Raw genomic sequence first — 23,290 nt, forward strand, 5'->3', positions numbered from 1 at the left:
AGTAACATGAGCATCTTCACAAGCCCAGAATCAGTGATTGGCTACAGAAATCAATGAATGGGGAAAAGTGGGCACCTAAAGACTGGAACACACAAACATCCACATACTGAATGCAGTAGGAAGAGTCAACACAAAGTCCTAAAGTTGAGGCATGTTCCAGCTCTCAAAAAATAATTTCCTTCTGTCTTTAAGCTAGGGAAAGTATAGGAGCTCTAAGTGCAAATTCTCTTTCTCAATGATGAGGAGCAACAGGAATGCTGTAGGCACAAGCCTCTGCAAGGAAGAGTGTTGTTTCTTTTATCCAAAAGCACACAGCCAGTGTATGAGCTGGGAGTGGAGCATCAAGAGTCCCAGCTGAGTGCCCCCACCTCCACATAAAGTTTCCTTGTCTAGCAAAACCATTTGTCCTACAAATCAGCACTGACCTACACTGCCCCAATTGTTTGGTACAGCACTGTTCTGATGGGTATGCTAGAATTTCACGTCAGATTACAGACAATCACTGTCCTAAGTGTCATGATCAAAAGTCTCTTTTCCTGGAAACAGCTACCAAGGAAGTTTTCCTAATTTATACAAGTAAGTTTGGGGTATGATTATTCTTTCCACACTCCTGTTTAACACATATGCAGACAAAGTTTCTACCAGAACTCATCTTCTTCTATACAGCAGAAAAGTGTATATTTACTTCTTTTACTTTCAAAAGCAATTTCTTAAACGTTAGGCCAGTGTGAAAAGCCAAAAATGCCATAGCTTGTAAAGCCTTTGGTACATATCATATTGGGTATTCTGCTCACTATGGAAGCTAAGCAAATATAAGGGAAATTCAGTAGGTTTCATTCAGGAGGCAAAGGGATTTGGTTAACATCAAATTCAGTGGTCACTAATCCCATTCTCACTGTCCTCTTCTGCCTCAGCAACCCAAATATTTAAATTCTTCAAATGGTAAAGTTCAGCATCTTGAGCCCTGTTAAATCTTATAAGCCAAAGCAAATTTCATTTCTCTGATTAAATAGAAAGTATTTGCAAAAATCATAAATAAATAATGTGTCTGAGTTTTTCTTGTTCTCTTTCATTCTACCTGATTAAGCACTTTTTACTTTGACATCATCAAATGAATGATGTTTTCGCTGTGCATTTTTCTCCAAAATAAAAGGCAGGCATTAAAATGCCTTTTCCTTCTTTCTTCTGAATTATTTCACGCCCACTTTTGCATCTCTGCAGTAAACAGCACTGAAGGCAGTGGGCACAAAATGGTGCCATACGTGCTGGCCACCATCAGCCTTGGGATATTAGAAAATACAAAGCTGGGGGTATGGGTAAGTTAAGTAAGCCAAAGGACTTCTCCTCAATTCAGTCATGAACCAATTGATGGCAGGAGAATGCTGAGTCTCAGAGCCCACCTGAAGTTTGGCAGGTCACCCCTCATATTTTCAGATGCAATTATTCACTGCTGCTCTCTTCAAAATAACCATCGCTGAGTAATGCCCAAGAAGAAACACCACCATTTGAAAACAAAGACTACTAATGCATTTGCTCATGTTCTAAACCAGAAAACAATAGCTAACTTTGAAAAAAGCACAACAAAGAGAGCAACTTTGAAAGCAATAAAGGGAAATGCAGCACTTCTAGAGCACAGGTCTCTCTGCTGCCTTCTAAGGTAGTTGTGAAGATGATGAAATCACACTGTTGCATAAGGAAACACAACAAAATGAGACCTGAGATCTTTGTCTCATGTCACTACCCTTCTGTGTGCAACAGCAGGCTGAATACTAGTTGAGCCATTTCATCAGTTCGATCAAAACTCTGTATTACTGCTATACAAGTTTCTTCAGAAATCTCACTATCACAGTGAAAAAAAGTTCAAAGGTAAGGCTGTTATTTTTCTTTATGAGTAACAAAAATGTATAAATTATAGAAACATTACAGAAGAGGAATATATGTCCTTCTAAAAGCAAGGCACACTGCCACAGGAGTGAATTAGATATTTTTAAAATGGCAACTCAGGCTTGTGTAGAAAACAAGTACCTTAGTTTCTCATTTTAACAACAATAAAATACCATGGGAAACAGATGCGAGTTACACAGTATCCTTTTCACCAATGTGCCTGTGCCATGTAAAGTGCATTTACAAGGAGCTGAAAAGAATTTAAATCACTGCATACTCAATCTCAGAGGCTGCTGCTCAGATTAATCCTGATCCAGAAAAAGAGCCAAGCACATGCTGAACTTTGAGTAAATAAATAGTCACAGCTAATCACAGGCCATACACTTTCATGACAAATGATGTAGAGCCTGTCCCCAAAAGAATGAACAATAAAAACCAACCTGGCATGGCAGCAGCAACCCCAATTTCATTAGCCCTGTGCATAACTACAACATAAACTGATTGCTTCTAACTTCCTGTGGCAGAAGCTACCATCTGAATTTACAGAGAGACACGCACTTTGGAACAACGACAAAAAAATTACCTCATATTTATAGCAAGGAAGGAGCCTACACATCAGGAGTTACTGCAGTTAGCTGACTGAGTTCACACTTTTGTCACAAGCAGCTTGCCTGTACACCCACACCTTAAGGTGTTAATAGCCTTGCTATTCAATAGTTGTTGGAATTTTGTTTTGCTTGGGTCTTTTTTATCAACCTAGATTTGTAATGAACTGCAAAACGAAGAAGAATTGGGAAAAGAAAGAAAATAATAATGGTACCTGAAGGCCCTCTATGGCTAATCTAAGCATGCTTGGTGTGAGCTTGGAGGCCTGCTTGAAGGTGAAGTTGCTCCAGTCTATAATCAAAACAAATCCATTCACTTGCAGCTCAGGGTCTTCTATCATGGCTTCTAAAGAAAGAAGTATGGCACGCAGAATATCCACCAGCGTGTACCTGAGAATGGAAGAGGAGATTTGGTTAGGAAAGGAGCAGCAACCACACAGGTGGAGAAGCTCTGAGCAGTCTCCACCCTTTGTTAAAAGTTTAAATCAAAGATTGCAAATGTGCCCTCAGATGAGCCTAAAGCTGGGAAATCTTCAAAAGCTCCATTACTTGAGCTCATCTTCTGGAGCAGAATTATGTACCTGAAGATCATCAGCCATCCAGAACAAACTACAAGAATGTAACACATCAAAAACACATTTGAACTTCTCCATAGTATCCTAAGCTGCCTTAGTATCTTTATGGGGAATTGCATTAATAAAAATAATTGCATTGTCTGTGTAAGAACTTCTACACAAATTGTACTTTTCTAAAATCATAATGGTACAAAAACCTGAGACTAATACTAGAAGTGTAGATCCAAAGTCTCCTACTATATTTTCCTAAGGAAATGAAATAATAGGTCATAAAAAATTATCCACTGATATTGGGAATTTCCACATGCTCTCCTTATCCCACTCTCTGTGTAATTTTTTCTCTTAAATCCACAAGTGCAGAAGGCTGATTACTCAAGGATCTTAAAAGAAGAAGGTAACACACACTAGGGCTTTGAGGTGTTTGTCTACTGAGCGTGCCCCTGCTCATGGCAGGAGAGTTAGAACTGGATGATCTTTGAGGTCCCTTCCAACTTAAAACATTCTAGGATTGTGGCATTTTATAAACAGTTATCAAAACAGACATAAATTTGCCAGTCCACACCACAATATCAAATGAGGTACTAGAAAGTTAAACCTGAAAAATATCAGAAATACAAATATTCCAGAAATGAAAGAGTTAAATATTCAGTGTACAGATATTTTTAAGCAAAGCTCTTTAAATGCCTTCCATGATGACATCAAACAGAAGTTTTCAAAATTGTGAGTCCCCTAGAGAATTCTTCACCATTCTGCGTATGTAGCAAAGAGCATGTGTGCCTACTTAGTAATTAAATTAAATTATACTGAATTTGACTTGCTTTAATACAATGAGTACACTGCTCTGTTGTGGACATAACTGTATTTTGAAAATATCTGCAAAAGGAAATAACCTAAGTGAAATTTATCTGTTCTGGCTGACTCCTCCCATCTTTCATCTTTGTTTATTTAGCCAACTAAAACTCTGTGAACTTCCAATTATGCATTCATAGGAAAGTGATCAATAAAGGACTCTCCTAATGTCTGAACAGGAGAAAGTGTGTTTTCTCCAGAAAACAAAAAGGGAAGTGTTAAAAGTAATTTTATAAAAACAAAATTCTTCCTTTCATTTTAGAGATACTTTGTTTTTTTATTTTTGTTCGATTGACAGGGACAAAATTTTTCATATTCACTCCTTTAAACTTTTCTGAGATTTAACTCTTTTCTAATGCTTTATTTTTATGAGATCTAAGATTAACAGGAAGTTTGGAATGCCTTGGTCTGAGGACGGTTTTGACCACAGCTCATACAAGGAACAGACATTAAAAATGTTTAAATTCTAAAATTAGCCTCAACCCCACCTGACATTTAGGTTATCCCATTCAAAAGATCTCATTCTCCAGAAGGGCTCCACAGTGCAGAACCCTACATTCTGTCCTGGAATAAGAGTCCCAAGTTCCAGATGTGCATCTCTACTGTCCTCCCTAAGGAGATTTCACTTGCCTTGGATTAACAGCTTCCTAGTGGCAAAAGATTGCTAGAAATCTGGAGCATCAGACATAAAGATTCTTTGTTTATGAGGCCAGTCAGCTCTCTAAGACTGACCTAAAAATGCTTTTTTTTATGTATACCTAAGAGTCCAATACAAGATGTATACACGTAAACAGAAATATGTGTTTAATTCATTTAAGTAAATGGGAAAACTGTCGGGCAGCAATGGGAACAGAATTTCAGCTACCACAGAGACTAAATAAGAGTCACAGGGCTGGGTCTCCACAAATCTGTGGCATATTCACCACCACCATAGTTCCTACTGTAGGTCTAGTGTAAAAAATACAGTGCACAATAACAATACTATTTATGTTCACTCACTGAAAAGAAGAGAGAAGCCCTGCATAAAACCAGTCCAGCTAAAAGCAATCAAGAATGCTTTCTGCCAGAGGGAGGTACCTTAAGTATTCTTAAAGTCTAAAATGCTACATCAGGAGTACACAGGGACATGTCACTAACAATCAAGTTTCCCACCTCAAACGCCCTTCAGGGCAATTAGTTGAAGATAGGAGCTATTCTTCGTTCTGTACTGGATCTCTTCTCTTGGTTTCAATACCTTATTTAAGTACAGTGCAGAGCACCAGAGAAAAATCCATTAGTGAGTATTTAAAGCAGCTTTTACTCTGAACACATGCTAAGGCACCAGAAATGTAAACCTGGTGTTGTAGATGAAATCTCTGGTGGTGCAAAATGATGAGTATTGAAAGTATCAGCCAAGCAGCTAAAGCAAAAAACCATGGTTGAAGAAACTGCACAGAAGCTTTCACACAGAACAGAGATATTTGTGTAAAGACTCATCTTTAATCCATTCCAGCCCCATTTTTTTGGACATTTCACCTCACTGCTACCACTAGGATGCACAGGCTCTGCCAGTCCACCCCTGGCTGGACTTTGGGGAAATCAAAATCCTATGTAAAAAGAAGATGGAAAAAATTACTCTGGAATTTGTTGCTGAAACTTCTGTTCCACACTGAAATTACTTTCCAGACAGATACAGAAATATGACCAGTCAAAAGTGAGAAAACCGGGACGAGCGTGAAATGTATTTAGTCCAAGGCAGCTTTGACTGCCTTTCTACTTTGAAGAAAAAGAAAAAAAAGATAATATTAGCCTTTAATTTGAAGAGACTATGGTGTACAGTCTGAGGGGAAGATGGTTCTGTTTTATTCTTACCAATCTGTGCTAAGTAAAAACATGTACTTAAGGAACAGCAAGCCACACATTTTGCCCTGGCACCAGTTTTCTAATGACTTGCCCCAGTGCTGTCAGATATGTAGGAAGTGCTGGGCCCAACTGGCTGCAGTGCATGTTCTGTAGCAGCCTGAAGTTCTGCTGTGAATAAATAAATCCTAATTTATTTATGGCTAAATCCAGTTGCATTCACTTGTTTAAACAGACTCTTATGGGACATATTGTAGCTAGCAAGATATTACTAATTGCTAGGATAATCAAAAACTCACAGTTAATTTAAATGTATTTAATGCCTTCTATTTATAGAACCATGCTTAATTCAATGGAAAACCTGGTCAAGTTTTTTAGTCCTGTTATTAATGTGAGTAACAAATGCTGAAAATATGTTATCACATATATAATGCACTCTTAATGTTCCTTTTTATGTGAGTCCTAGTTTGAGACTGACTGAAGCAGGGACTAGTGTGCAAGACATACTCTGTTACCTCCTGAAATTTTTCATTAGGGTGACTTGAAAGTAATAGAGCCTGAGAAGGTGTGAAAGTTAACAGCCACACTGACAGTGATTCTTTCAAATGCTTTGGGACAGCTACCATTTCTACCCCAACAGTGACACAGCTTTTGAGGGAAATGCCTCACTGGGGTCTCTATTTGTCAAAAACAGAAGGCCTCAAACAATTTACTGAGCATCCCACTCTCTTGTAATTTAACAGTGGCAGCAATTTCCCTTCTGCAGAAAAGAAAAGTTATGAGATTTTTTTTTTTTTTTTGTGGGACATGAACAGATTCAACATATTTCCAAGGATTTCTGGGGAAAACAGTCTGGAAGACATGGCTGTCAAGTCTTGGTAATACTTCACCAGGACCTTTCACCTTTACCTCTAAGTTATGTGATCTAAGCATCCTCTTGTGTGCATCCACTGCGACCTCCACCAGGCCAACATGAAGAGAAGAGACAGGGAGAGTGCAGGGTACAGATGTCTCACGTCAAACTCAGCTGTGTCAGCTGTTTTCAATACCTTATGCTCTTGATGATGAGTGGCATCAGCCATATCATCTATTTAACCAGATTCTGGTTCCAGTCAATTCACTTTTGCCTTGAATAACAGATAATCTGATTCAGCAGAGTTACCCTACTATCTCTATGGCTACTTGTCATGTCCTCCCTAAAAGAAAGAAATTTGAAGTAATTTTGAGAGTTAGGACTGAATGGCATCAATCTGCCTCTCAGGATGTGAACTAGAACAGATAAACAGAAAGTCTCCTTGGCTTGAGTTTCAGCCATATGTCTCTTGAAGGTCTGAAACACATAAAGAATGCACAGTCTGTATTTTAAGCTCCTCACCATTTGGACAAGAAAAGGCTTCTGTCAAATGAGCTCTTGTGCCACTGTGATTTAAAAGAGAAGGCTGGTCAAGTGTCTGAGCCATCATCCCATCTCTAAGGTACTGATCTGGCTCAATATTTTTAGAATTTCACCAAAACAAGAGCCCTCAAGATACACAAAGGAGTATGAAATGGTGCCTCATATCTCCTTGGTTTGTCAGTCTGGGTACAGATTTGAATGCTGAGCAGATGGGGGATTGAAAGTTCTCTTATGGCTATTCTGCTTAAATAGTGGCAGCATCCCCTGAGGATATCTTATTCTAAATACAAAAAGCACCACCACTGTTAGAAAAAATGCAAAGAAAAAATAGAAATAGTTTCAAGTATTTTACCAGATTAGCTTTTAGATTCAGATTTAATACCATTAATTACGCCACATATTAGCCCAGTGGCTAACAGTCACAGCCACAGATGAAGATTCAGTGGATCTAAATTTTGCATTGATTATAAAGCTCCCTAGCCAAAACCCCTACAGTCTAAATACAGGTGATGATAGGCAGATAAGGATACCTGGGAGAAAACTAGGAAATAATAAAACAGCATCAGTCAGCAGGAGTAACTGTAGCAAAAATGACAGTGTTTACACTAGTTAATAGTTATCATTTGGAAGATATAACTTCCAAACAAAAATTGACTCTGCTAAACAGTTGGGTTTTTTACTGTTAATATGTTACTACAGTTAGCATTGCTATTTATTTTGTCATACTGCTTCCATCAGAGTCTGAAAAATACCTTGCCATCTTGCCTGTTGTTTATTGTGAGCTGAGGAACAGACCAGCCTCCTCATAGCTACAGAAGTTACATTTTCTTTTAACAGGGGGAAAAGTTTCTAGCACTTGTGCACGTGAAAGCCTAGTTTAGAAAGCAAACCCGTGGACTCCTCTTTGCCCTGCTGTAAACTGTCTGATGCAACAGCAAAAGCAGCAGTAAATGAGTGCAGGGGATTTACATGTTCACTGAGGATGATGTGAGCTGTGACACCCACAGAACTAGGCACCATTTCACTTCTCTAATGCACTTTCTAGGGAAAAAAACTGATATAATTAATACCAGAAAGGTTTCAAACACATAGCATCAAAACAGACTGATATTCCTGGGGAATGTGTGTCCAGGTGCCCAGAAGAATACACAACACCATGCATAACAACCGATCCCTTGAAGTTGAGAGCTGAAGTTAATTGCACTATTAATTGAAAAAAACTTCACCAGCTGGACACATTAGGAGAAAGGGAGTCTACAAATGCACATAGACACCTACAAACCAAATGCAGTTAAGAATCAACAATCTGGAAGCTAATAGGGAAGGCTGATCCTTCCCTGAGTGCTATCCAGCTTCCTGGCAGGAATGCCACTGACCTTCATTTTCCCCAGAGAACAGACAGGGTAGAGAGTTAGGCTGGGTCACACTGAAAAGCTGCTGGGTTACTGAGTGCATCATCTTTCACCTTTCCTTTTTTGTTTGTTTGTTTTAAATACATGTCTGATTGGGTTGTTCAGATGGCAGGACATCTGGTACCGTTTTCAGGCCCTGCTTTAATTTAATGATTTAACATCTAGTACACAGGCTTGTTTTACCACAGAAATTTTTTGCCTCCCACACTTTTCTTTCTAATTGGAGCTATGTAAATCATAGGCTGACAGTGCTATATAAATCATCTCCAGTATGTCTGCTATTCATTTAAATAACAAATTGGAAGGTTTTTTTTTCTAATTGTTACATCCTGGCCATAACAATTTGCACATATATGATAAAAGTGGAGGTTTGCTGTGGTTTATTAACTTAGTTCATGAAGCACACAAAGAGAGTCTAACCAGACAGGCTTCAATAAGTAATCCTCCTGTTGTTGCTGTAAGAGGAACACTGGGTTATGTACTGCAATATCTCAAGTCAGTTAAGGCATAAGCTTGAGACATATTGCACAGCAGCCAGGCGTCAGTTCCACAGTGCTCCCCAGGTTCAGCCACTGAGCATCAAATAATGGAAGGCACTAAATTAATTAGAAAAGAAAGTGACCTAGCTCCATTCCCAGATGTGTCACTGACTTGTCATGTGCCTTGGAGCAAGCCACTCCCCACAGCTGGGCTCCAGCTCTCTCTGCTTTGTCTGAGTGGTCTGTGTGAAAACAAACCCCTCGCTCGGGAGGAGCGGCGTGCTGTGAGCATGCAGGGCTCAAAAGCAGCAGGCACCCAACTGCAAACACATCCTTTAAGTACTCTAGTGTACCCCAGCCACTTCAGTGTCATAGTATAAATAATATTCATCATACAGATAGGACTTCATGAAAAAAAACACAATAAACTCATTGCTGTGTCAGCTGAGCCCATGTACTTTAAATATCAGCATATCCAACATCAAGAAGAAAATAAACCTATTCTTTCTACATGGCAATTATTATTTTAAATGCTACTTTATCTCTGCACTTGAATTCTTGGTATTCTTTTGACTAGGATCAAGTCAAGTAATATGACAAGTATCCCCCAAAGCTTTAGGATTTTTCTATTAATAAGAAACAACAGTATACAGTAGGTCATGCTACCTTTAACATGGGAACTTCTTCATCATAGACATACAATTTAATAAAAGTCCTAAACCTGTATTTCTTTGCTAATTCTTCCTTCAGGGATTTTTACCAGTTTGTGAAGTTGTTTTTAAAATTAAAAGTTGACCTGGTCCTTTTGTGGGAAACAAGGAAGGTCCTTATCAGAGAAAGGAAACATACTCAGTGAGTCTGTAGCTTCCTCACCACTGCTCTTCACTCAGCTTTTATGCTTCATCTGCTAGATAAGCAAAGCAGAAAAAGGACACTGGCCCCAGCTCTGCATACATTCATCCACCCTTTCTAGTCGCTACCCTGGCTGTGGGCAGTGCCAGACAGCTTTCTCCTAGTCCCAAGACTGATTTCATGGGTTAGCAAGGGACAGGAAACTTCTCCCATAGACAGTGTGGGTGTGGCTGACATGCCTGAAGGAAAGGAAAGCCAAGGTGGGCCAGCATCCCTCTGGACAGAGACCTGTCCATAGCTGTAACACCAGCTGGGGCAGGGAGCTGTGGGAATGCTCCCTGTGATGACAATCCACAAAACCTGCAAGAGGACAGCCAAACAAACACCTGAAGGGCAAACTTAAACATGCCTCTCCCCCAGATCCTGTCCTTTCTCTCCACACTGACAGTTGCTTGAGTCTCCCCCAGAGTTTCAAAGTAGCTGAGCTGAGGATACCTGCACTGAGCACTCAGCACTATGTTGGTGGCAATAAGGATGGCAACTTACAAGATTATAAGCTTTCTCACTAAAAAAGTGAGAAATCAGGTCCTACACCTCTGCTCAGGTTGGGAGCTGAAGAAAACAGTGCAGTGCTCACAGAAGCAGGTTTTAAGAGTTTAAATGTACTGAAATCAAGCCATTTTTGTGGATATAATTTTAGACTGCAAGAGAAACTGAGCATGACACCCCACAATGTATTTAGAATAAACAAATAGTGTGACATAATATCAAGCAAATTGCTAAAAAGGGCCTTGATGTGACACAGCTCTTGGGTCACCCTACTAAATCATCTTCAGGTTAGAGTAGTCCCAAAAAAAAAGATCAGAAATTTTCTAGAGACCAGTCTCTAATTTGTTGTCAAAGCTTTGTGTACTCAGATTATTATGCAGAGAATTGACATTGGGAGCAGCATGAGTAGAAAAAGAAGTGGTTACAGAAACTTCCATCCTGGCATTTCTAGGTGGCTCAGGAAGAGCTTTCTTCAGCTGAGGAAAAGGATTCAGAGTCTCAGCTTCCTGCACAGTCAAACTTTTCAGCTTAAAAGCCATACTCCTGTTCTACACATAGCATCTCCCACTTTCTCCCATGGCACCTGAGCAGCTCTGTGTGTGCTGAAACAGGAAGACCAGCCTGAGAGTGCAACCAGCCTTTGTCTGGGGGATAAGCACATCATCTACGTGCCAGCTCACTCTGGCTGAGGGGAGGCAGAAGGGTGTAAACCTCCTAGCTGACAGCTGAGAAGAGCACTCCAGCAGTGTCTACCTGCCTCCCAAAATTCACACCCCAAAGGATGAGCTGCTTGAAAGGGCCCTAAGCCACAAAACGTGTTTCTCCTTTATTCTCTCCCTCTGCCTTCCAGGCGGCTGCCCAGCCCCCTGTGGGCAGCGCCGGGTGTGTCCCTGCTGCCCACCCTCTCTCCCTCTGCGCCGGCACCGCTTCCTCACGCATTGCCAGGGGAGAGAAGGGGTTGAGGTGGGCGAGTGGCTCTGCTTTTACCTGCTCTGGTCCCAGTTGGCAGCGAAAAGGACGAGGATCTTCCTGCCGTAGTGGTCCAGGTTGGCCAGCCCGCCGGGGAAACCATCCTTCAGCGCTTGCTTGATGCCCGGGTCTGTGGCCTTGAAGCTCTTAAACATGTCCAGGTTCTGCTGGCGATATTCAAAGTATTGGGCCAGGAGGCGAAACGCCTCGAAGTGCTGAAACTTCCTGGCCCGCAGAAACCGCAGGATGAAGGCATCGTCGGTGCGGAGGAAGCCGATGTCCGGCCGGGTGATGACCATGTCCCGCACCTCCTGGATGTCCTGGTGCAAGGTGTCGGGGTTCTCGTTCAGCTCCAGCCGGGCTTTCTCCAGAGTCTCCGGGGAGAGACCTGCCTGCAAATGAGTCATGGCGCTGCCCTCCTCCTCCTCCTCCCCGGCTCCGCTGCCTGCGCTCCTCAGCCTCCCGGCCGCTCGCCCCCCGCAGGCGGGCTGCCCCGGCACGGCCGCCCGCCGCTCCCCCGCCGCGCCGGGCCTCGCCCCGCCGCCGCCCGGCCCCGCCGCCGCGGCCAGTCCGTCCGCCGAGCTGCGAGCGGCTCGCAAGCAGCCGGGTCCGGGGGGGCTGGCACCGACACTGCCCCCGGGCTGCGGGCGGAGGCGCGTTATCTCTCTGACATAGCGCCCTCCCCGCCGCGGGGTCCAACGCGCCGCATCATCCCCGCGGCCGCTCCGCGGAGGCGCCGAAACCCGCCGGGAGCGGGGCTGCGGGGCTGCCGGCTGCTGCTCAGCGCCCGCCCCCGCCGGTGCCGCTGCCGGTGCGGATCTCGGGCAGGGCGGCAGCGAGGAGCCCGCTCGCTAGGCAGGGCGAGCGGCGCCCGAGGATGTTCCCCTGGCCCGGGGCTGGCAGGGGAGATGCCCTCCCCGGAGCAGCACCATTTACGTAAGATCAGCGCTCACCCCGCTTCAGAAGCGTCTCCCTGAATTTGAGGGAGGGTTGGGAAGGGAAAAAAAAAAAAAAAAGAAAAAAAAAAAAAGCTCCACCACCGCCAAACTGAAAGAAGCCAGCGAGGAGGAGGAGGAAAGCCGATCCGCAGGTACTTCGCCGGTACTGCTGCCGAAGCGCGCCTCCCGCTCGCCGGCGGAGCCCGGAGAGCCTCGGCCTGGAGGATGCCCGTGCCCCCCTCCCGCGCCTCCTACGCTCCCCGCCCCGCTCGCAGACGGCACCAGCCGGCGCGGGGCTGCCCGCTGCGCGGCCCCGCCTTGTGCGCGCCCCCGCTCGGGCCCGCTCCCGCTCGGGCGCGCTCCCGCCGCGCCGCGCCGCGCCCCCGGCCGCGGAGGCAGCGCGGGGCGGGCGATCCGCCTCTCCCCGCTCCTCGCTCCGCTCTCCTCTCCGCCGCTCCCCGCTCCGCCGCTCCGCACCGCGCAGCGCAGCCCGCGGGGCGCGGCGCTCCCGGCGGCGGAGCGGGGCGCGCCTGCAGCGCCGGGGCTGCGCGGAAGGACATGGTGGTGGCGGTGGTGGCCCGGTGCGGGGCGGTGGCCGCGGGGATGCGGGATCAGTGGGGCCACGTGTGCGCCCCCACGGAGCATCCCGCCGGAGTCGGACCGAGCGTCCGGCGTCGAGGTCGTGACAACAGCGAGATGTTGTTCGTCAAGCGGTGGTTTTCTGAGCAATCCTCTCTTGTGACCGAATTTCCTAATGAAAAGCACCGTGATCTCAAAAATCTGGGACTAAAAAAAGCAGCCTCTTTTGTGGCCTCGTGTTGGAGGCGGCATTTCTTTAGTTGCTTTATAGTGCGAAGGGCAAAAATATCTTACTTCTGTGTGCAGAATATTTCCCTGAGGAAAGATGGCTTTTTCATGCAGGAAAGTTTGATGCTGCAGTCTCTTTTGGGGAAAAGTTTCCGCTGAAAAGCATTTGACCTTTGTCTGTAGGACTGGACCTTTCCGATGCAAATGCGCCTGTGAAAATCAACCTTACACAAAAGACATGGCAAACATGGGAAAGCCTGCAACATGTACCTCCTCTTCCTCCTCCTCCTCCTTCCTATGGGAAGGGCAGCTCTCTGGTACTGCATCGGGCTCCTTTCCCAAGGTGACAAAGCCAGAGCACACAAGCTGAATTACTGAAAAGGCACTGAGGCCCCTGCTCCGTTCAGAGGGTATACATGGAGGATGCACCAGAACAAAGTGTAGGATGGGTTCTCAGACAAATAGCAGGGCTCACAGAAACATTTCAGTGATAGCTTGAGTGGGCTGCAGGCCAGCCCCAGGTGCCTGACAGCAGGAGGGAGCCCTCTGCAGTGAGCAAGGTCCGAGCAGTGAGCAATGCTTCGGTAGCAAAATTGCCATTCCTTTGGAGGCTAAAGAGAGTTTTTTGGGGTTTACTGCATTTTGTATGAGTTCCTGTGCAGGGATCAGACTTCCCATGTCCTAGTTTAGGGAGAAACTTTTGGAAGGACCAGTCTAATAATGCCCAGTCATTGTGCCCCAGCTCTGTTCAATCTGAATTTCATTATGATTTGAGATGTCTCACAAGAGAGAAAGATATGCTATCTATCTAAGGACTGAATCACTCTCTAAAAATGCTTATTTCTCTTTGTCTGATAAAATGACTTTAAATTACCCCCCTTTTGTAGATGTGATTCATCTGGGTTGATACCTTTTTCTTAGAGCAGTTATTGCTCCTGAAATAGTTTGTGCGCTTTTTTTATTATTTTCTATTATTCTGAAATCTTCATTTCCCTTTGCTCTTACTATCTTCCTCTACATTACCTCCTCAGAGAGCCTTTCAGAATAGCAGTTCCCATCACCCCTGTGGAACAAACTGCCAGACTTTTTCTGCTATCATTTTCCATTTCTGATGCTTCTCCTCTGCCTTTTCCATTGCAACTAAGCTAATAAAAGAGTAGGTCATGTGACAAGGGCCTTAAATTCGCTCGGTGCGAGGCAAGCCGCAGGCATCCAGTGTCTGGCAAAATCAAATCCATAATGTATCCTGTCTGTGACCTTGTAGTGGGTTCGTGCTGGCTGGATGCCAGACACCCACCAATTTGCCACTTCTCCCTCCCCCCCACCGCTGGACAGGGAAGAGAAAATGTAACAAAGGGTTCATGAGATGAGATAAGAACTAGAAGAGATCACTCATCAAATACTGTCATGGGCAAAACAGGCTCGAATTAGAGATATTAATTGAATTTGTTGTTAAGAAAATCAGAGCAGGATAATGAGAAGTAAAGTAAGACCTTCTCTGCACTCTTCCCTCCTTCTCTCTTCCTCCCCCAGTGCCACAGGGAGAAACAGAATGGGGATTATGGTCAGTTCATCACACATTGTTATTTCCACTGCTTGGGAAAAGGAGTCCTTTCCTTGCACAGTATGGAGTGCCTCCCACAGGAGACAGTTCTCCATTAATTTCTCCAATGTGAGCCCATCCCACAGGCAACAGTCCTCCTCAAACTGCAGTAATGTGGGTCACTCTTCCACAGGGTGCAGTCCTTCAAGTGGCTGCTCCACTGTGCGTTCCCCATGGGATCACAAGTCCTGCCAGGAAACCTGCTCCAGAGTGGGCACCTCTCTCCATGGGTCTGCAGGTCCCTAGCAGGAACCTGCTCCAGCACAGGCCTCCCATGGGGTCACAGCCTCCTCTCAGGCATCCACCTGCTCCAGCATGGATCTCCTCCATGGGCTGCAGGTGGATTTGTGCATTGCTGTGGAGCTCCATGGGCTGCAGGGGCACAGTCTGACTCACCATGGGCTGCACCGTGGGCTGCAGAGAAATCCCAGCTCTGGTGCCTGGAGCACCTCCTGCCCCTCCTTCTGCACTGACCTGGGTGTCTGCAGGGCTGTTCCTCCCACATGTCCTCACTCTGCTCTTCTCTGGCCTCAATTACAGCTGTGCAGTGACTTTTTTTGCCTCCTGTAAAATCTGTTATCCCAGAGGTGTCACCACCATTTCTGATGGGCCCAGCCTTGGCCAGCAGCATGTCCATCCTGGGGCTGGCTGGCATTGGCTCTGCTGGACATGGAGGAAGCTTCTGGCAGCTTCTCACAGAAGCCATCCCTGTAGCTCCCCTGCTACCAAAACCTGGCTGTACAAACCCAATTCAGAATCCTATAAGCCAATCCTTAATCTGCTTTAGTTTTGTTTTGCAAATGAATACATAACACTTATATTAGATTTTCTCCTTTACTCCAGAGCATAAATGCATGGAATAGACAAAAGAAGCAAGCTAGCCAAAATTAAAAACTTAAAAATTTTGACAGGAAAGCCTATTTCTAAAGGTTCTTAATTTAAAATACAAACAACAACAAAAAAGTATAATTTATCTGGAAACTTTCATTATTGTTCCATTTTTTGATTTTCCCCATTTTGACCATATTTAAGGCAATCTTACCATTTTTAAAATTTAAAAACGTCCAGGAAAACACAGGAAAAAGTATGATGCAAGAGAATAAAGAAATATTGAAGCCAAATGAATTAAATTAATCAAAACCTCTCCATTTTCCATACACTTCCTTTTTAAAGACAGATTCAGTCTCCATAAAAATTGATTTAATCATGTAACAATTTGTAAATTTTACTTTGCTGTATTAAAATAAGATTCACCGAATTTGAACAGCATTTCAAGAAAACAATTTTGGCAATGAATTGTTGAAAGACAGATCAAAATACCCTCATGGAGGTGGAAGGAGGTGCTTTAGCCAGCTCTTTCCTGAAGTGAGTACATTTAGGAGGTGGACACTATGAAAAGCACACATAGCAAGGCAGCCTGAAGGCAGAGTAGGTGAAAGAATAAGATATTGGTCATGTTCTATCTGAGCCACAGACAATAATAATTTTTTTCAATATTTTGAGATCTTGCATGTAAACACACAAAAGATCTGGTTTAAATATAAGTAACCTGGTAGAAGGAATCAAAAACTCTGTCATCTGTAAGCAGATTTATCAAACCAATTAAATAGGATAATGAAAAAAATATGTGCTTTCCAACATGTTACCCCACCTAAGTCATGAGGGGAAGAATGAAGCCACCAATGCAATTAAATGCAACCTACTGATGGCAGATTGTAATTTATTTATTGTGCACATGCACTTTTCCCTCTAAAACAGTAGGGGTGTCTGACTAAATCCATTATGTAAATCTCAGCATCTTTTAACTTGCACTTAGAAACTATTATTTTTCTTTGAGGCATTTATAGTCACTTTTGCCTGAACTTAATACAATTAAAATCCAAGTGCTCTGCAATTCTACAAGCACTGTAGTTAGGTACCTGATTTGAAATAAAACTTAAACACAAATAAGGCACAAAAGTGTTTGTGTAGGTGTTTGATATCAGAGATCTTAACTCACATTCAGAATTACATTGTTTAAAATCAGCAATAGAGCAGTGTATTCAGGACCAAAAATAGAATGCAGAAATAAAACTTAGAAAAAAATAATGTTGCTGGATAAGAAAATATTAACTCACATTCAGAATTACATTGTTTAAAATCAGCAATAGAGCAGTGTATTCAGGACCAAAAATAGAATGCAGAAATAAAACTTAGAAAAAAATAATGTTGCTGGATAAGAAAATAACTGTATTAAGATCAAGGCTGGTACTACACTTTCTCCGAACTGGTTTAAGATCCTGGACAGTTCTTGCTGTTGTTTTTGATTCAGAGTAACATTGTCCTCAGCATCCTGCTCTGGGCATTCCTTCAGGACAGTTGTTCACTTAGGATCAAATTTCCAAGACGGTTTGTCCTACATAGCTGTGATATAGCTAAAGACCTGAGAAAAATATTTGAAAGTACATATAACCAGAAATGTATATGTTCACATCCACTCCTCTTCAGCAGTGTTTTGTGGGTACAAGAACATTTGTGTGTCCTTGAAGCTTTTGAAAAGTGCTAAATACAACTTTGTCGAAAGCACCTAAATGACACCTAAATCAAAACCAGCTAAATGCAAAGCCTAGGTCCAGTTTGCAGAATCAATTTAGAAACTTAATTCAAACATTTTAAGAGCATAAGAACAACTATAGGTGGTCTGAACAAGACACACAGTTCATAGTGTGCCTCCAGAGTGATTTAATGTGGATGCCTCAGGAACAGTGCCAGCTAATGTTAGGCTCTGTGACTCCTGAAATATTTAATTTGGTGTGAGTTAATCTTTGAAGTCTGCTGTGACTTAACAAGTCTGCTGTGACTTAACAAGTTCCTATACTACCACCGGGACTTAGCAACTGATTATAAAATCATAGAATGACTTGGGTGAGAAGGTATCTTAAAGATCCTCAACTAGTTCCAACTCTCATGCCTTGGGCAGGAATGCCACCCACCAGATCAGATTGGTCAAAGCCCTGTCCAATGGGCCTTGAACACTTCCAGGGATGAGGCATCCGTGATATCTGTGAACAACATGGTTCCGGTGTCTCATCACCCTCACAGGAGAGAATTTCTTCCTAATCCAAACCCACCTCTTTCAGTCTAACGCCATTACCCCTTGTTCTATCACTCGTCAAAAGTAATCCTTAACCCCTGCCAAAAGTCCCTCTCGAGCTCTTACAGGCCCACTTTATGTACTGGAAGGCTGCTATAAGGTCTTCCCAGAACCTTAATGATCTCGCTCATGACCTTGTCTCACTACAAATAACTAATAAGTCTTCACAGTTCTAATCTCAGTGGAAGCCACTTGAAGCTGAGGATCAGCTCAGATCCATTCTGTAACTAGGTGAGTTACAGGAATGCAGCCCTGTCTTGGAGCATGATGGGAGTTCTTTACTTAAGCATATTCGTAGAAAATGTCAGGATGCTTGACCTAGAAAGTCCCATTATATCTGAAACAAAGGAACTTCTAGAGCTGAGCTCTGTAGGAAATCTGGCTGCAACTCCAGATGCCAACTGGCTGAAAAATTGGCTTCTGAGAACAAGCTAGGCATCTGTCTTTTATTCATCATCATAGGTCTCTAACAACATAAGGATAAATAGCTTTACAGGAGCCAAGGCATAGCATCAGACCCTAATCAGATAAATATTTCAGTATGACAAGCCTGCTCACAGAATCATAAAAAAAAAATAAATAAAACTGGAAGGTATTTTAAGAGACTGCCTAGTTTATCTATCCCCCATCCTGATGGATGTTTGTCTGAATGGCATTTAAAACCTCCAGCAGCAGACACTCCACAGCTTTTCTACACAGTCTGTACCAGAGTTTCACTATCCATTCAGGACATTTTTCCCAATGTCGGGCCTATCTATCACTTGCTGCAATTTTGCCCCTTTTTTAAAATCTTATCTACTGTAGACTGACACAGAATAATTTATTTCTTTATTTGGAGACTGGTATAAAGTCTAAGGTAAAATATCCTCCTTTTTTAGTTGCACAGCCTTTGTTCTGGCTTTTAAAACACCTTAGATGTACATGATGAGGAGATGGGTATCAGGAGGGCATTAACATCCTGGGAATAGCATTTGGATGGGCTTGCCTTTCCTATCTACAAGAGGTCATTACTTTATTTATGCAATCCTTACTGCTGGGGCAGATGGACTTCCAGAGGTGTAGTTGTAAGTAGCAATAATTAATCTGTGATTTAGAAAATCCAGCATCTCACAAACAGATGATACACAAAAGTAAAAGTTTTGCCTGGCAATATTGCCAATACAAATATCTTAACTGCTGTATTAATCTGGGGAAAAAAAATGAAAACAAACCAAACTTAAGTAACTGCAGGATTCTGTCAAGCAAGTTCAAACATCAAATTAGTGTTAGTAAAAAAGGTATCTGGAAATGTAATGAACTTCATTGTTATATTAATATCACATTAACTGGGAGCAAAGCACTTAGACATATTTCACTGCTACAGAAATTTGCATCACAGAGATATGTAGGGAATAAAAGATAATGAATTCATAACTGAGCCAATACTTCCAGTAAGCTTAGTCAAATGATGAGTTAGGACAATAAACATTCCATAGTTTTGGTACCTAATTAATACAGAATGCTGAAGAATGGTAAGGTTCGAATAAATGTACATTTTATTAAAAATGTATGAATGCAGTCCTGGAACAAAATTATTCATTAAATCATTTTAATGCAGATATGAGAACGACATATAAGCCTGAAAAGCTTTCAGTGATGAGCTGTGCCTTGGGTTTCTTGAATTTGATATTCAGACTTGCATACCAAAGTAGAAGGTGATCAGTTTTGTCCTTGAACACATCCCAGCACATGCATCAGATGGATGAGAAGCACAACTTCAGATGAGATGTAGAATGACAAATCTCAGTTCTTTCATTGAACTGGCATCACCTATGCCAGAGTAACTGCAAATTCTTGTAATTGAAAAAACAGGTAATATTTGGTTTGGCTGCACAAAGTGCATGTGTTTGTGATTTCCATGTGCCTCATTCAGTTTACAGCTCAGGGATCTGAGTGCCTTCCCAGCTAGTATCAGCTGTTTTCTTCAAATCCTGATGGGAGAGGTGCTGTAGGACGGATTCAGTGCTGAGAAGTTACTCAGAAAATTCCTTTGCCAAATCTGGGGACATGTTTTCTTCTGTATAACTTCAGTATCTCCAGCTTTAAAACTTCCCATTGAATTTTCTTTTAGAGTAAGTTACAGCTTTCATTTGACTGGAAATATTACCTTGCTTTGTTTCAAAAAGAATGGTCTTCTGTTCCTGAAAATCCTGCCTTTGAAAAGTTGTCACTGGCTTATTACTCTCCTGGCTTACTCTTCTGTCTTGTCTGTGTGTTTTTCTATTTATCTTGTTTAGAGCTTATTTTCTACCAAACAAGTAAGCATTTCCTATTACATCCTGGCTTCAAGCTCTCATTTCCTGATATTTCTTTACAATATTTTTTTAGTGCCTGCTTTGTCCACATGGTCAGGTAACTCTGTAGTTCCTCACTGGATGTCTGTTTTGCTTGCTGTGTGGCATGGATCCCTGCTGGCACACACAGCATCACACATTTTATCTCTAGAGGTGACACTTTGTACCACATCATGCTTCTTGATAAGGCACACAGGAATTTTTTCTCTTTAACATAGCACCTCCTGAAGGATACTTTTCCCATAGTGTATAGTTTCATAAACAGATCCATAGGTACTTCTTGGTACAGTATTATTCTTAGTGTTCTCTGGGCAACCTTAATTCAACTCTCACCCAGTGCAATAATGATATGTGTGACTCTGCCAGTTGCAAGCTGGATGCAATTTCTGACATTAATCCTACAGTATCACCACACCATTTCTGGCACTGTTTGATCCCCAACATCTAGATGCAATAACAAATCTGTCATTGTTGAATTGGTTACAGCCACTGATGAGATTACTTGGTTCAACCTGCAGGTGAGCTCTTGGTAAACATTCACTTCACCCTTTCACACACAGCAGCTTTAAACTACCTCCTTTCTGTAGAAGGCGATTATTTTCATCTACTACAACAATACAGTATGGACAGAAACATCCATTCTGATCTTAAAGGCCATCATTTATACCCTTTTGAATGACTGAGTTTGTGAATTTGGCTTGATTCTGTCAGTTACTTTGAAATATCAGAAACTGCTTGAAAGCAAAGCAATTGAATAAAGCTGAAGTCAGCCTGTTCTGTGGCAGCATTTTCAGCTTGTTCAGCAAAAAGTGCTTGCACTCCATCACAGCACAAATGCTTCAGTCACAAGATAATGTAACTACCATAAGCTCTCTTTAGTAATATAATTTCATTAGGATTTTCTAGTTTTCTCCTTTCTTTGAAAAGTTGGTACATCATCCATATATTTTGTGATTTTCTATTTTATTTTTAGAAGATATCATGAAGGATGAAGAAGCTTTCTGCCTTTAAAATATGTCTCTAGCCTTTTTTCCTTTGTTAAAAAAAATTCAGACTGTTCAAGAGCTTCATCTATTTACTGAGTCAAAAAAACAGATTGCACCCAAAAGCTATCGAGTGGCAAAATTGCCTTCTGCTGTAACTTGTTTCAAAATAAATGGAGCCATTGAAAGTCATTAAACCAGAAGGGGAAGAAAGGTGGCCTTGTTTTCTAAACTTACACACATGGAGAGCTTGTTGTCACAGCATCTTACAGACAGTAATGGTAGCAGGCAACAAAAATTCAGTTTTCTTTGAAAACACTGATGGAAACAGCTCAATGCTAACAAATGTAGACACTTTGAGTTCTGGAAATTAAGTTCATTCTGCTACTGCTGCAGGTGATTTGATTTTAGTACCTTAAAAATGCTACTTAGGATTCAATTCTTTTGCCAAAGCACAGGCATTTAGGGTATTTTGAGATGGCTTCAGTAATGGCACTTGGTCTTCAGCCCAGCCCTATGCAGGTGCCATCTGTATCTCAGGGAATCTCACTTGGTGGTGAACGCCAGTGGGAACTCAGCACAACATTCCTGATGTGCCGAGTCACCGAGACCACCCTTGGGGGGCTCGGAAGTCCTGGAATGTTGCCAGAAGTGTTTGGTGGTTGGACTTTGATCCTGCACAGGACGTAACAGCTGTATGAGGACGGGAGGATCACATGGGGATAAATGGTGAAGAGATAGATTAATTATAGTGTGAAATACAGGTTTTGGAATTTCGGTACAGAGGGGTTTTTAAGGGACAAGATGGAGGAATTAGAGCGTGTCCTGTCCTTCTTCTTCTTCTTGTCATCCATCTTCGATGGTGGTGGTGGCACTTTGAGATTGGTTCTTACTGAATGTGCACTTGTCAATAAGGGTGAAAGGTATTGGGGAGAAAAGGTAAATATCTTATACGTAGTTTTTGGTATAAAGATAAGTGACCGCACCGAGGGCAGTCAGTGTGCTCATGGCTGGCTTGCTGTGCGGACCTCTGTCGGGCCGAGAGAAAATATTGTAGATAATAATTAATAAACAACACTGAAGACCGAAAAACCTGAAGACTCCTTTCGTCCTTTGGAGCGCGGGCTGCCCCAAGGCCATCCCGAGCCTTTCCAGGCCATTAAAACAGCCGAGGGACGACGGGACAAACGCCTGCCTTTTGAAAGGAAAACTAAGCACTATTATAGCAACAATGTAGGTTTGCATGTTTACTTTCGGTCCAGCTTGATCACTTAGCTGTCTTCTGGCTGTCAGACTGTAGAGCTATGGAATGGTAGGAGGGGAGAAGGACACCTACACCTGACCTGTTAATTAATGAGACAAGCAACTACTTTTAGTTTTGCCTAAGTCTAAGGTGCTTTATCACTGAGAAATTCAAAGAAGGACAAGTGCAGAGTTAGATGGCTGGCAAGCACTTTTAATAAACTCCCAAGATCTTTCCAGGCACTTTGATTTCTGCTAGAGGCTAAACAACATTCATAGGTTGCATGGCTCACCTTTCTTCTCTGCAGTGACTTTGCCCAGAAGCCAGGAGCAAAAAGAGCTGGGGCTGCACTGAGGCACACAGACATATCTGCAGCAACAAAGGGAACCCTTTTTGTTGAACTCAGACCACCCAGAGAGAAACCCCAACATTTCTACAGTTGTTCTGGGTGACTGAGAGACCACTGGGTAGAAGAGATGCACTTTCAAACTGCTGAGATTATCAGAGGACTGAGCACGTTCAGGACTGAGAGACGAAATTGTGAGTTCATTTCTCTGTCTCCCATTGGAAGTGTAGGAAAATAAATGGAGTCAAGAGGTAGCACCATGGTGTTGCCAGGGCTCCGCAGGCTTTGCCCTCACCAAGCCTTTTCTGCACTAGCAATATTCAAGGTGAGGTACCTTGCTATCTTCTCTTTCAGTCTCACCAAGTCTACCAAAGAGCCTAGAGAGGACATGAGCCCTAGCTCAATAGGTTCTGTAATTAAAAATAAAATACGATCTGCATTTTACCAGTCTTTTGTATAGCCATAAACCTCCCCCAAGCCCTTTTCCACCTCTCT

The 23,290-nt window shown here is 42.7% G+C and overlaps 1 protein-coding gene across 1 annotated transcript in view; it reads right to left on the minus strand.

Annotated features, from left to right (window-relative positions):
• Positions 1–12,350, minus strand: part of CLVS2 (clavesin 2) — a 55,823-nt gene extending 43,473 nt beyond the window's left edge. Inside the window, exons 1-2 of the mRNA XM_005487755.3 lie at positions 11,428–12,350; positions 2,705–2,879 (exon numbers count right to left, since the gene is read on the minus strand). Coding sequence (XP_005487812.1) covers positions 2,705–2,879; positions 11,428–11,816 — 564 coding nt within the window. The 5' untranslated portion in view covers positions 11,817–12,350. The remainder of the gene's footprint in view (positions 1–2,704; positions 2,880–11,427) is intronic.
• Between the last annotated feature and the right edge of the window lie 10,940 nt (positions 12,351–23,290).

Source organism: Zonotrichia albicollis, chromosome 3, assembly GCF_047830755.1.
Source record: "Zonotrichia albicollis isolate bZonAlb1 chromosome 3, bZonAlb1.hap1, whole genome shotgun sequence".
NCBI lineage: Eukaryota > Metazoa > Chordata > Aves > Passeriformes > Passerellidae > Zonotrichia > Zonotrichia albicollis.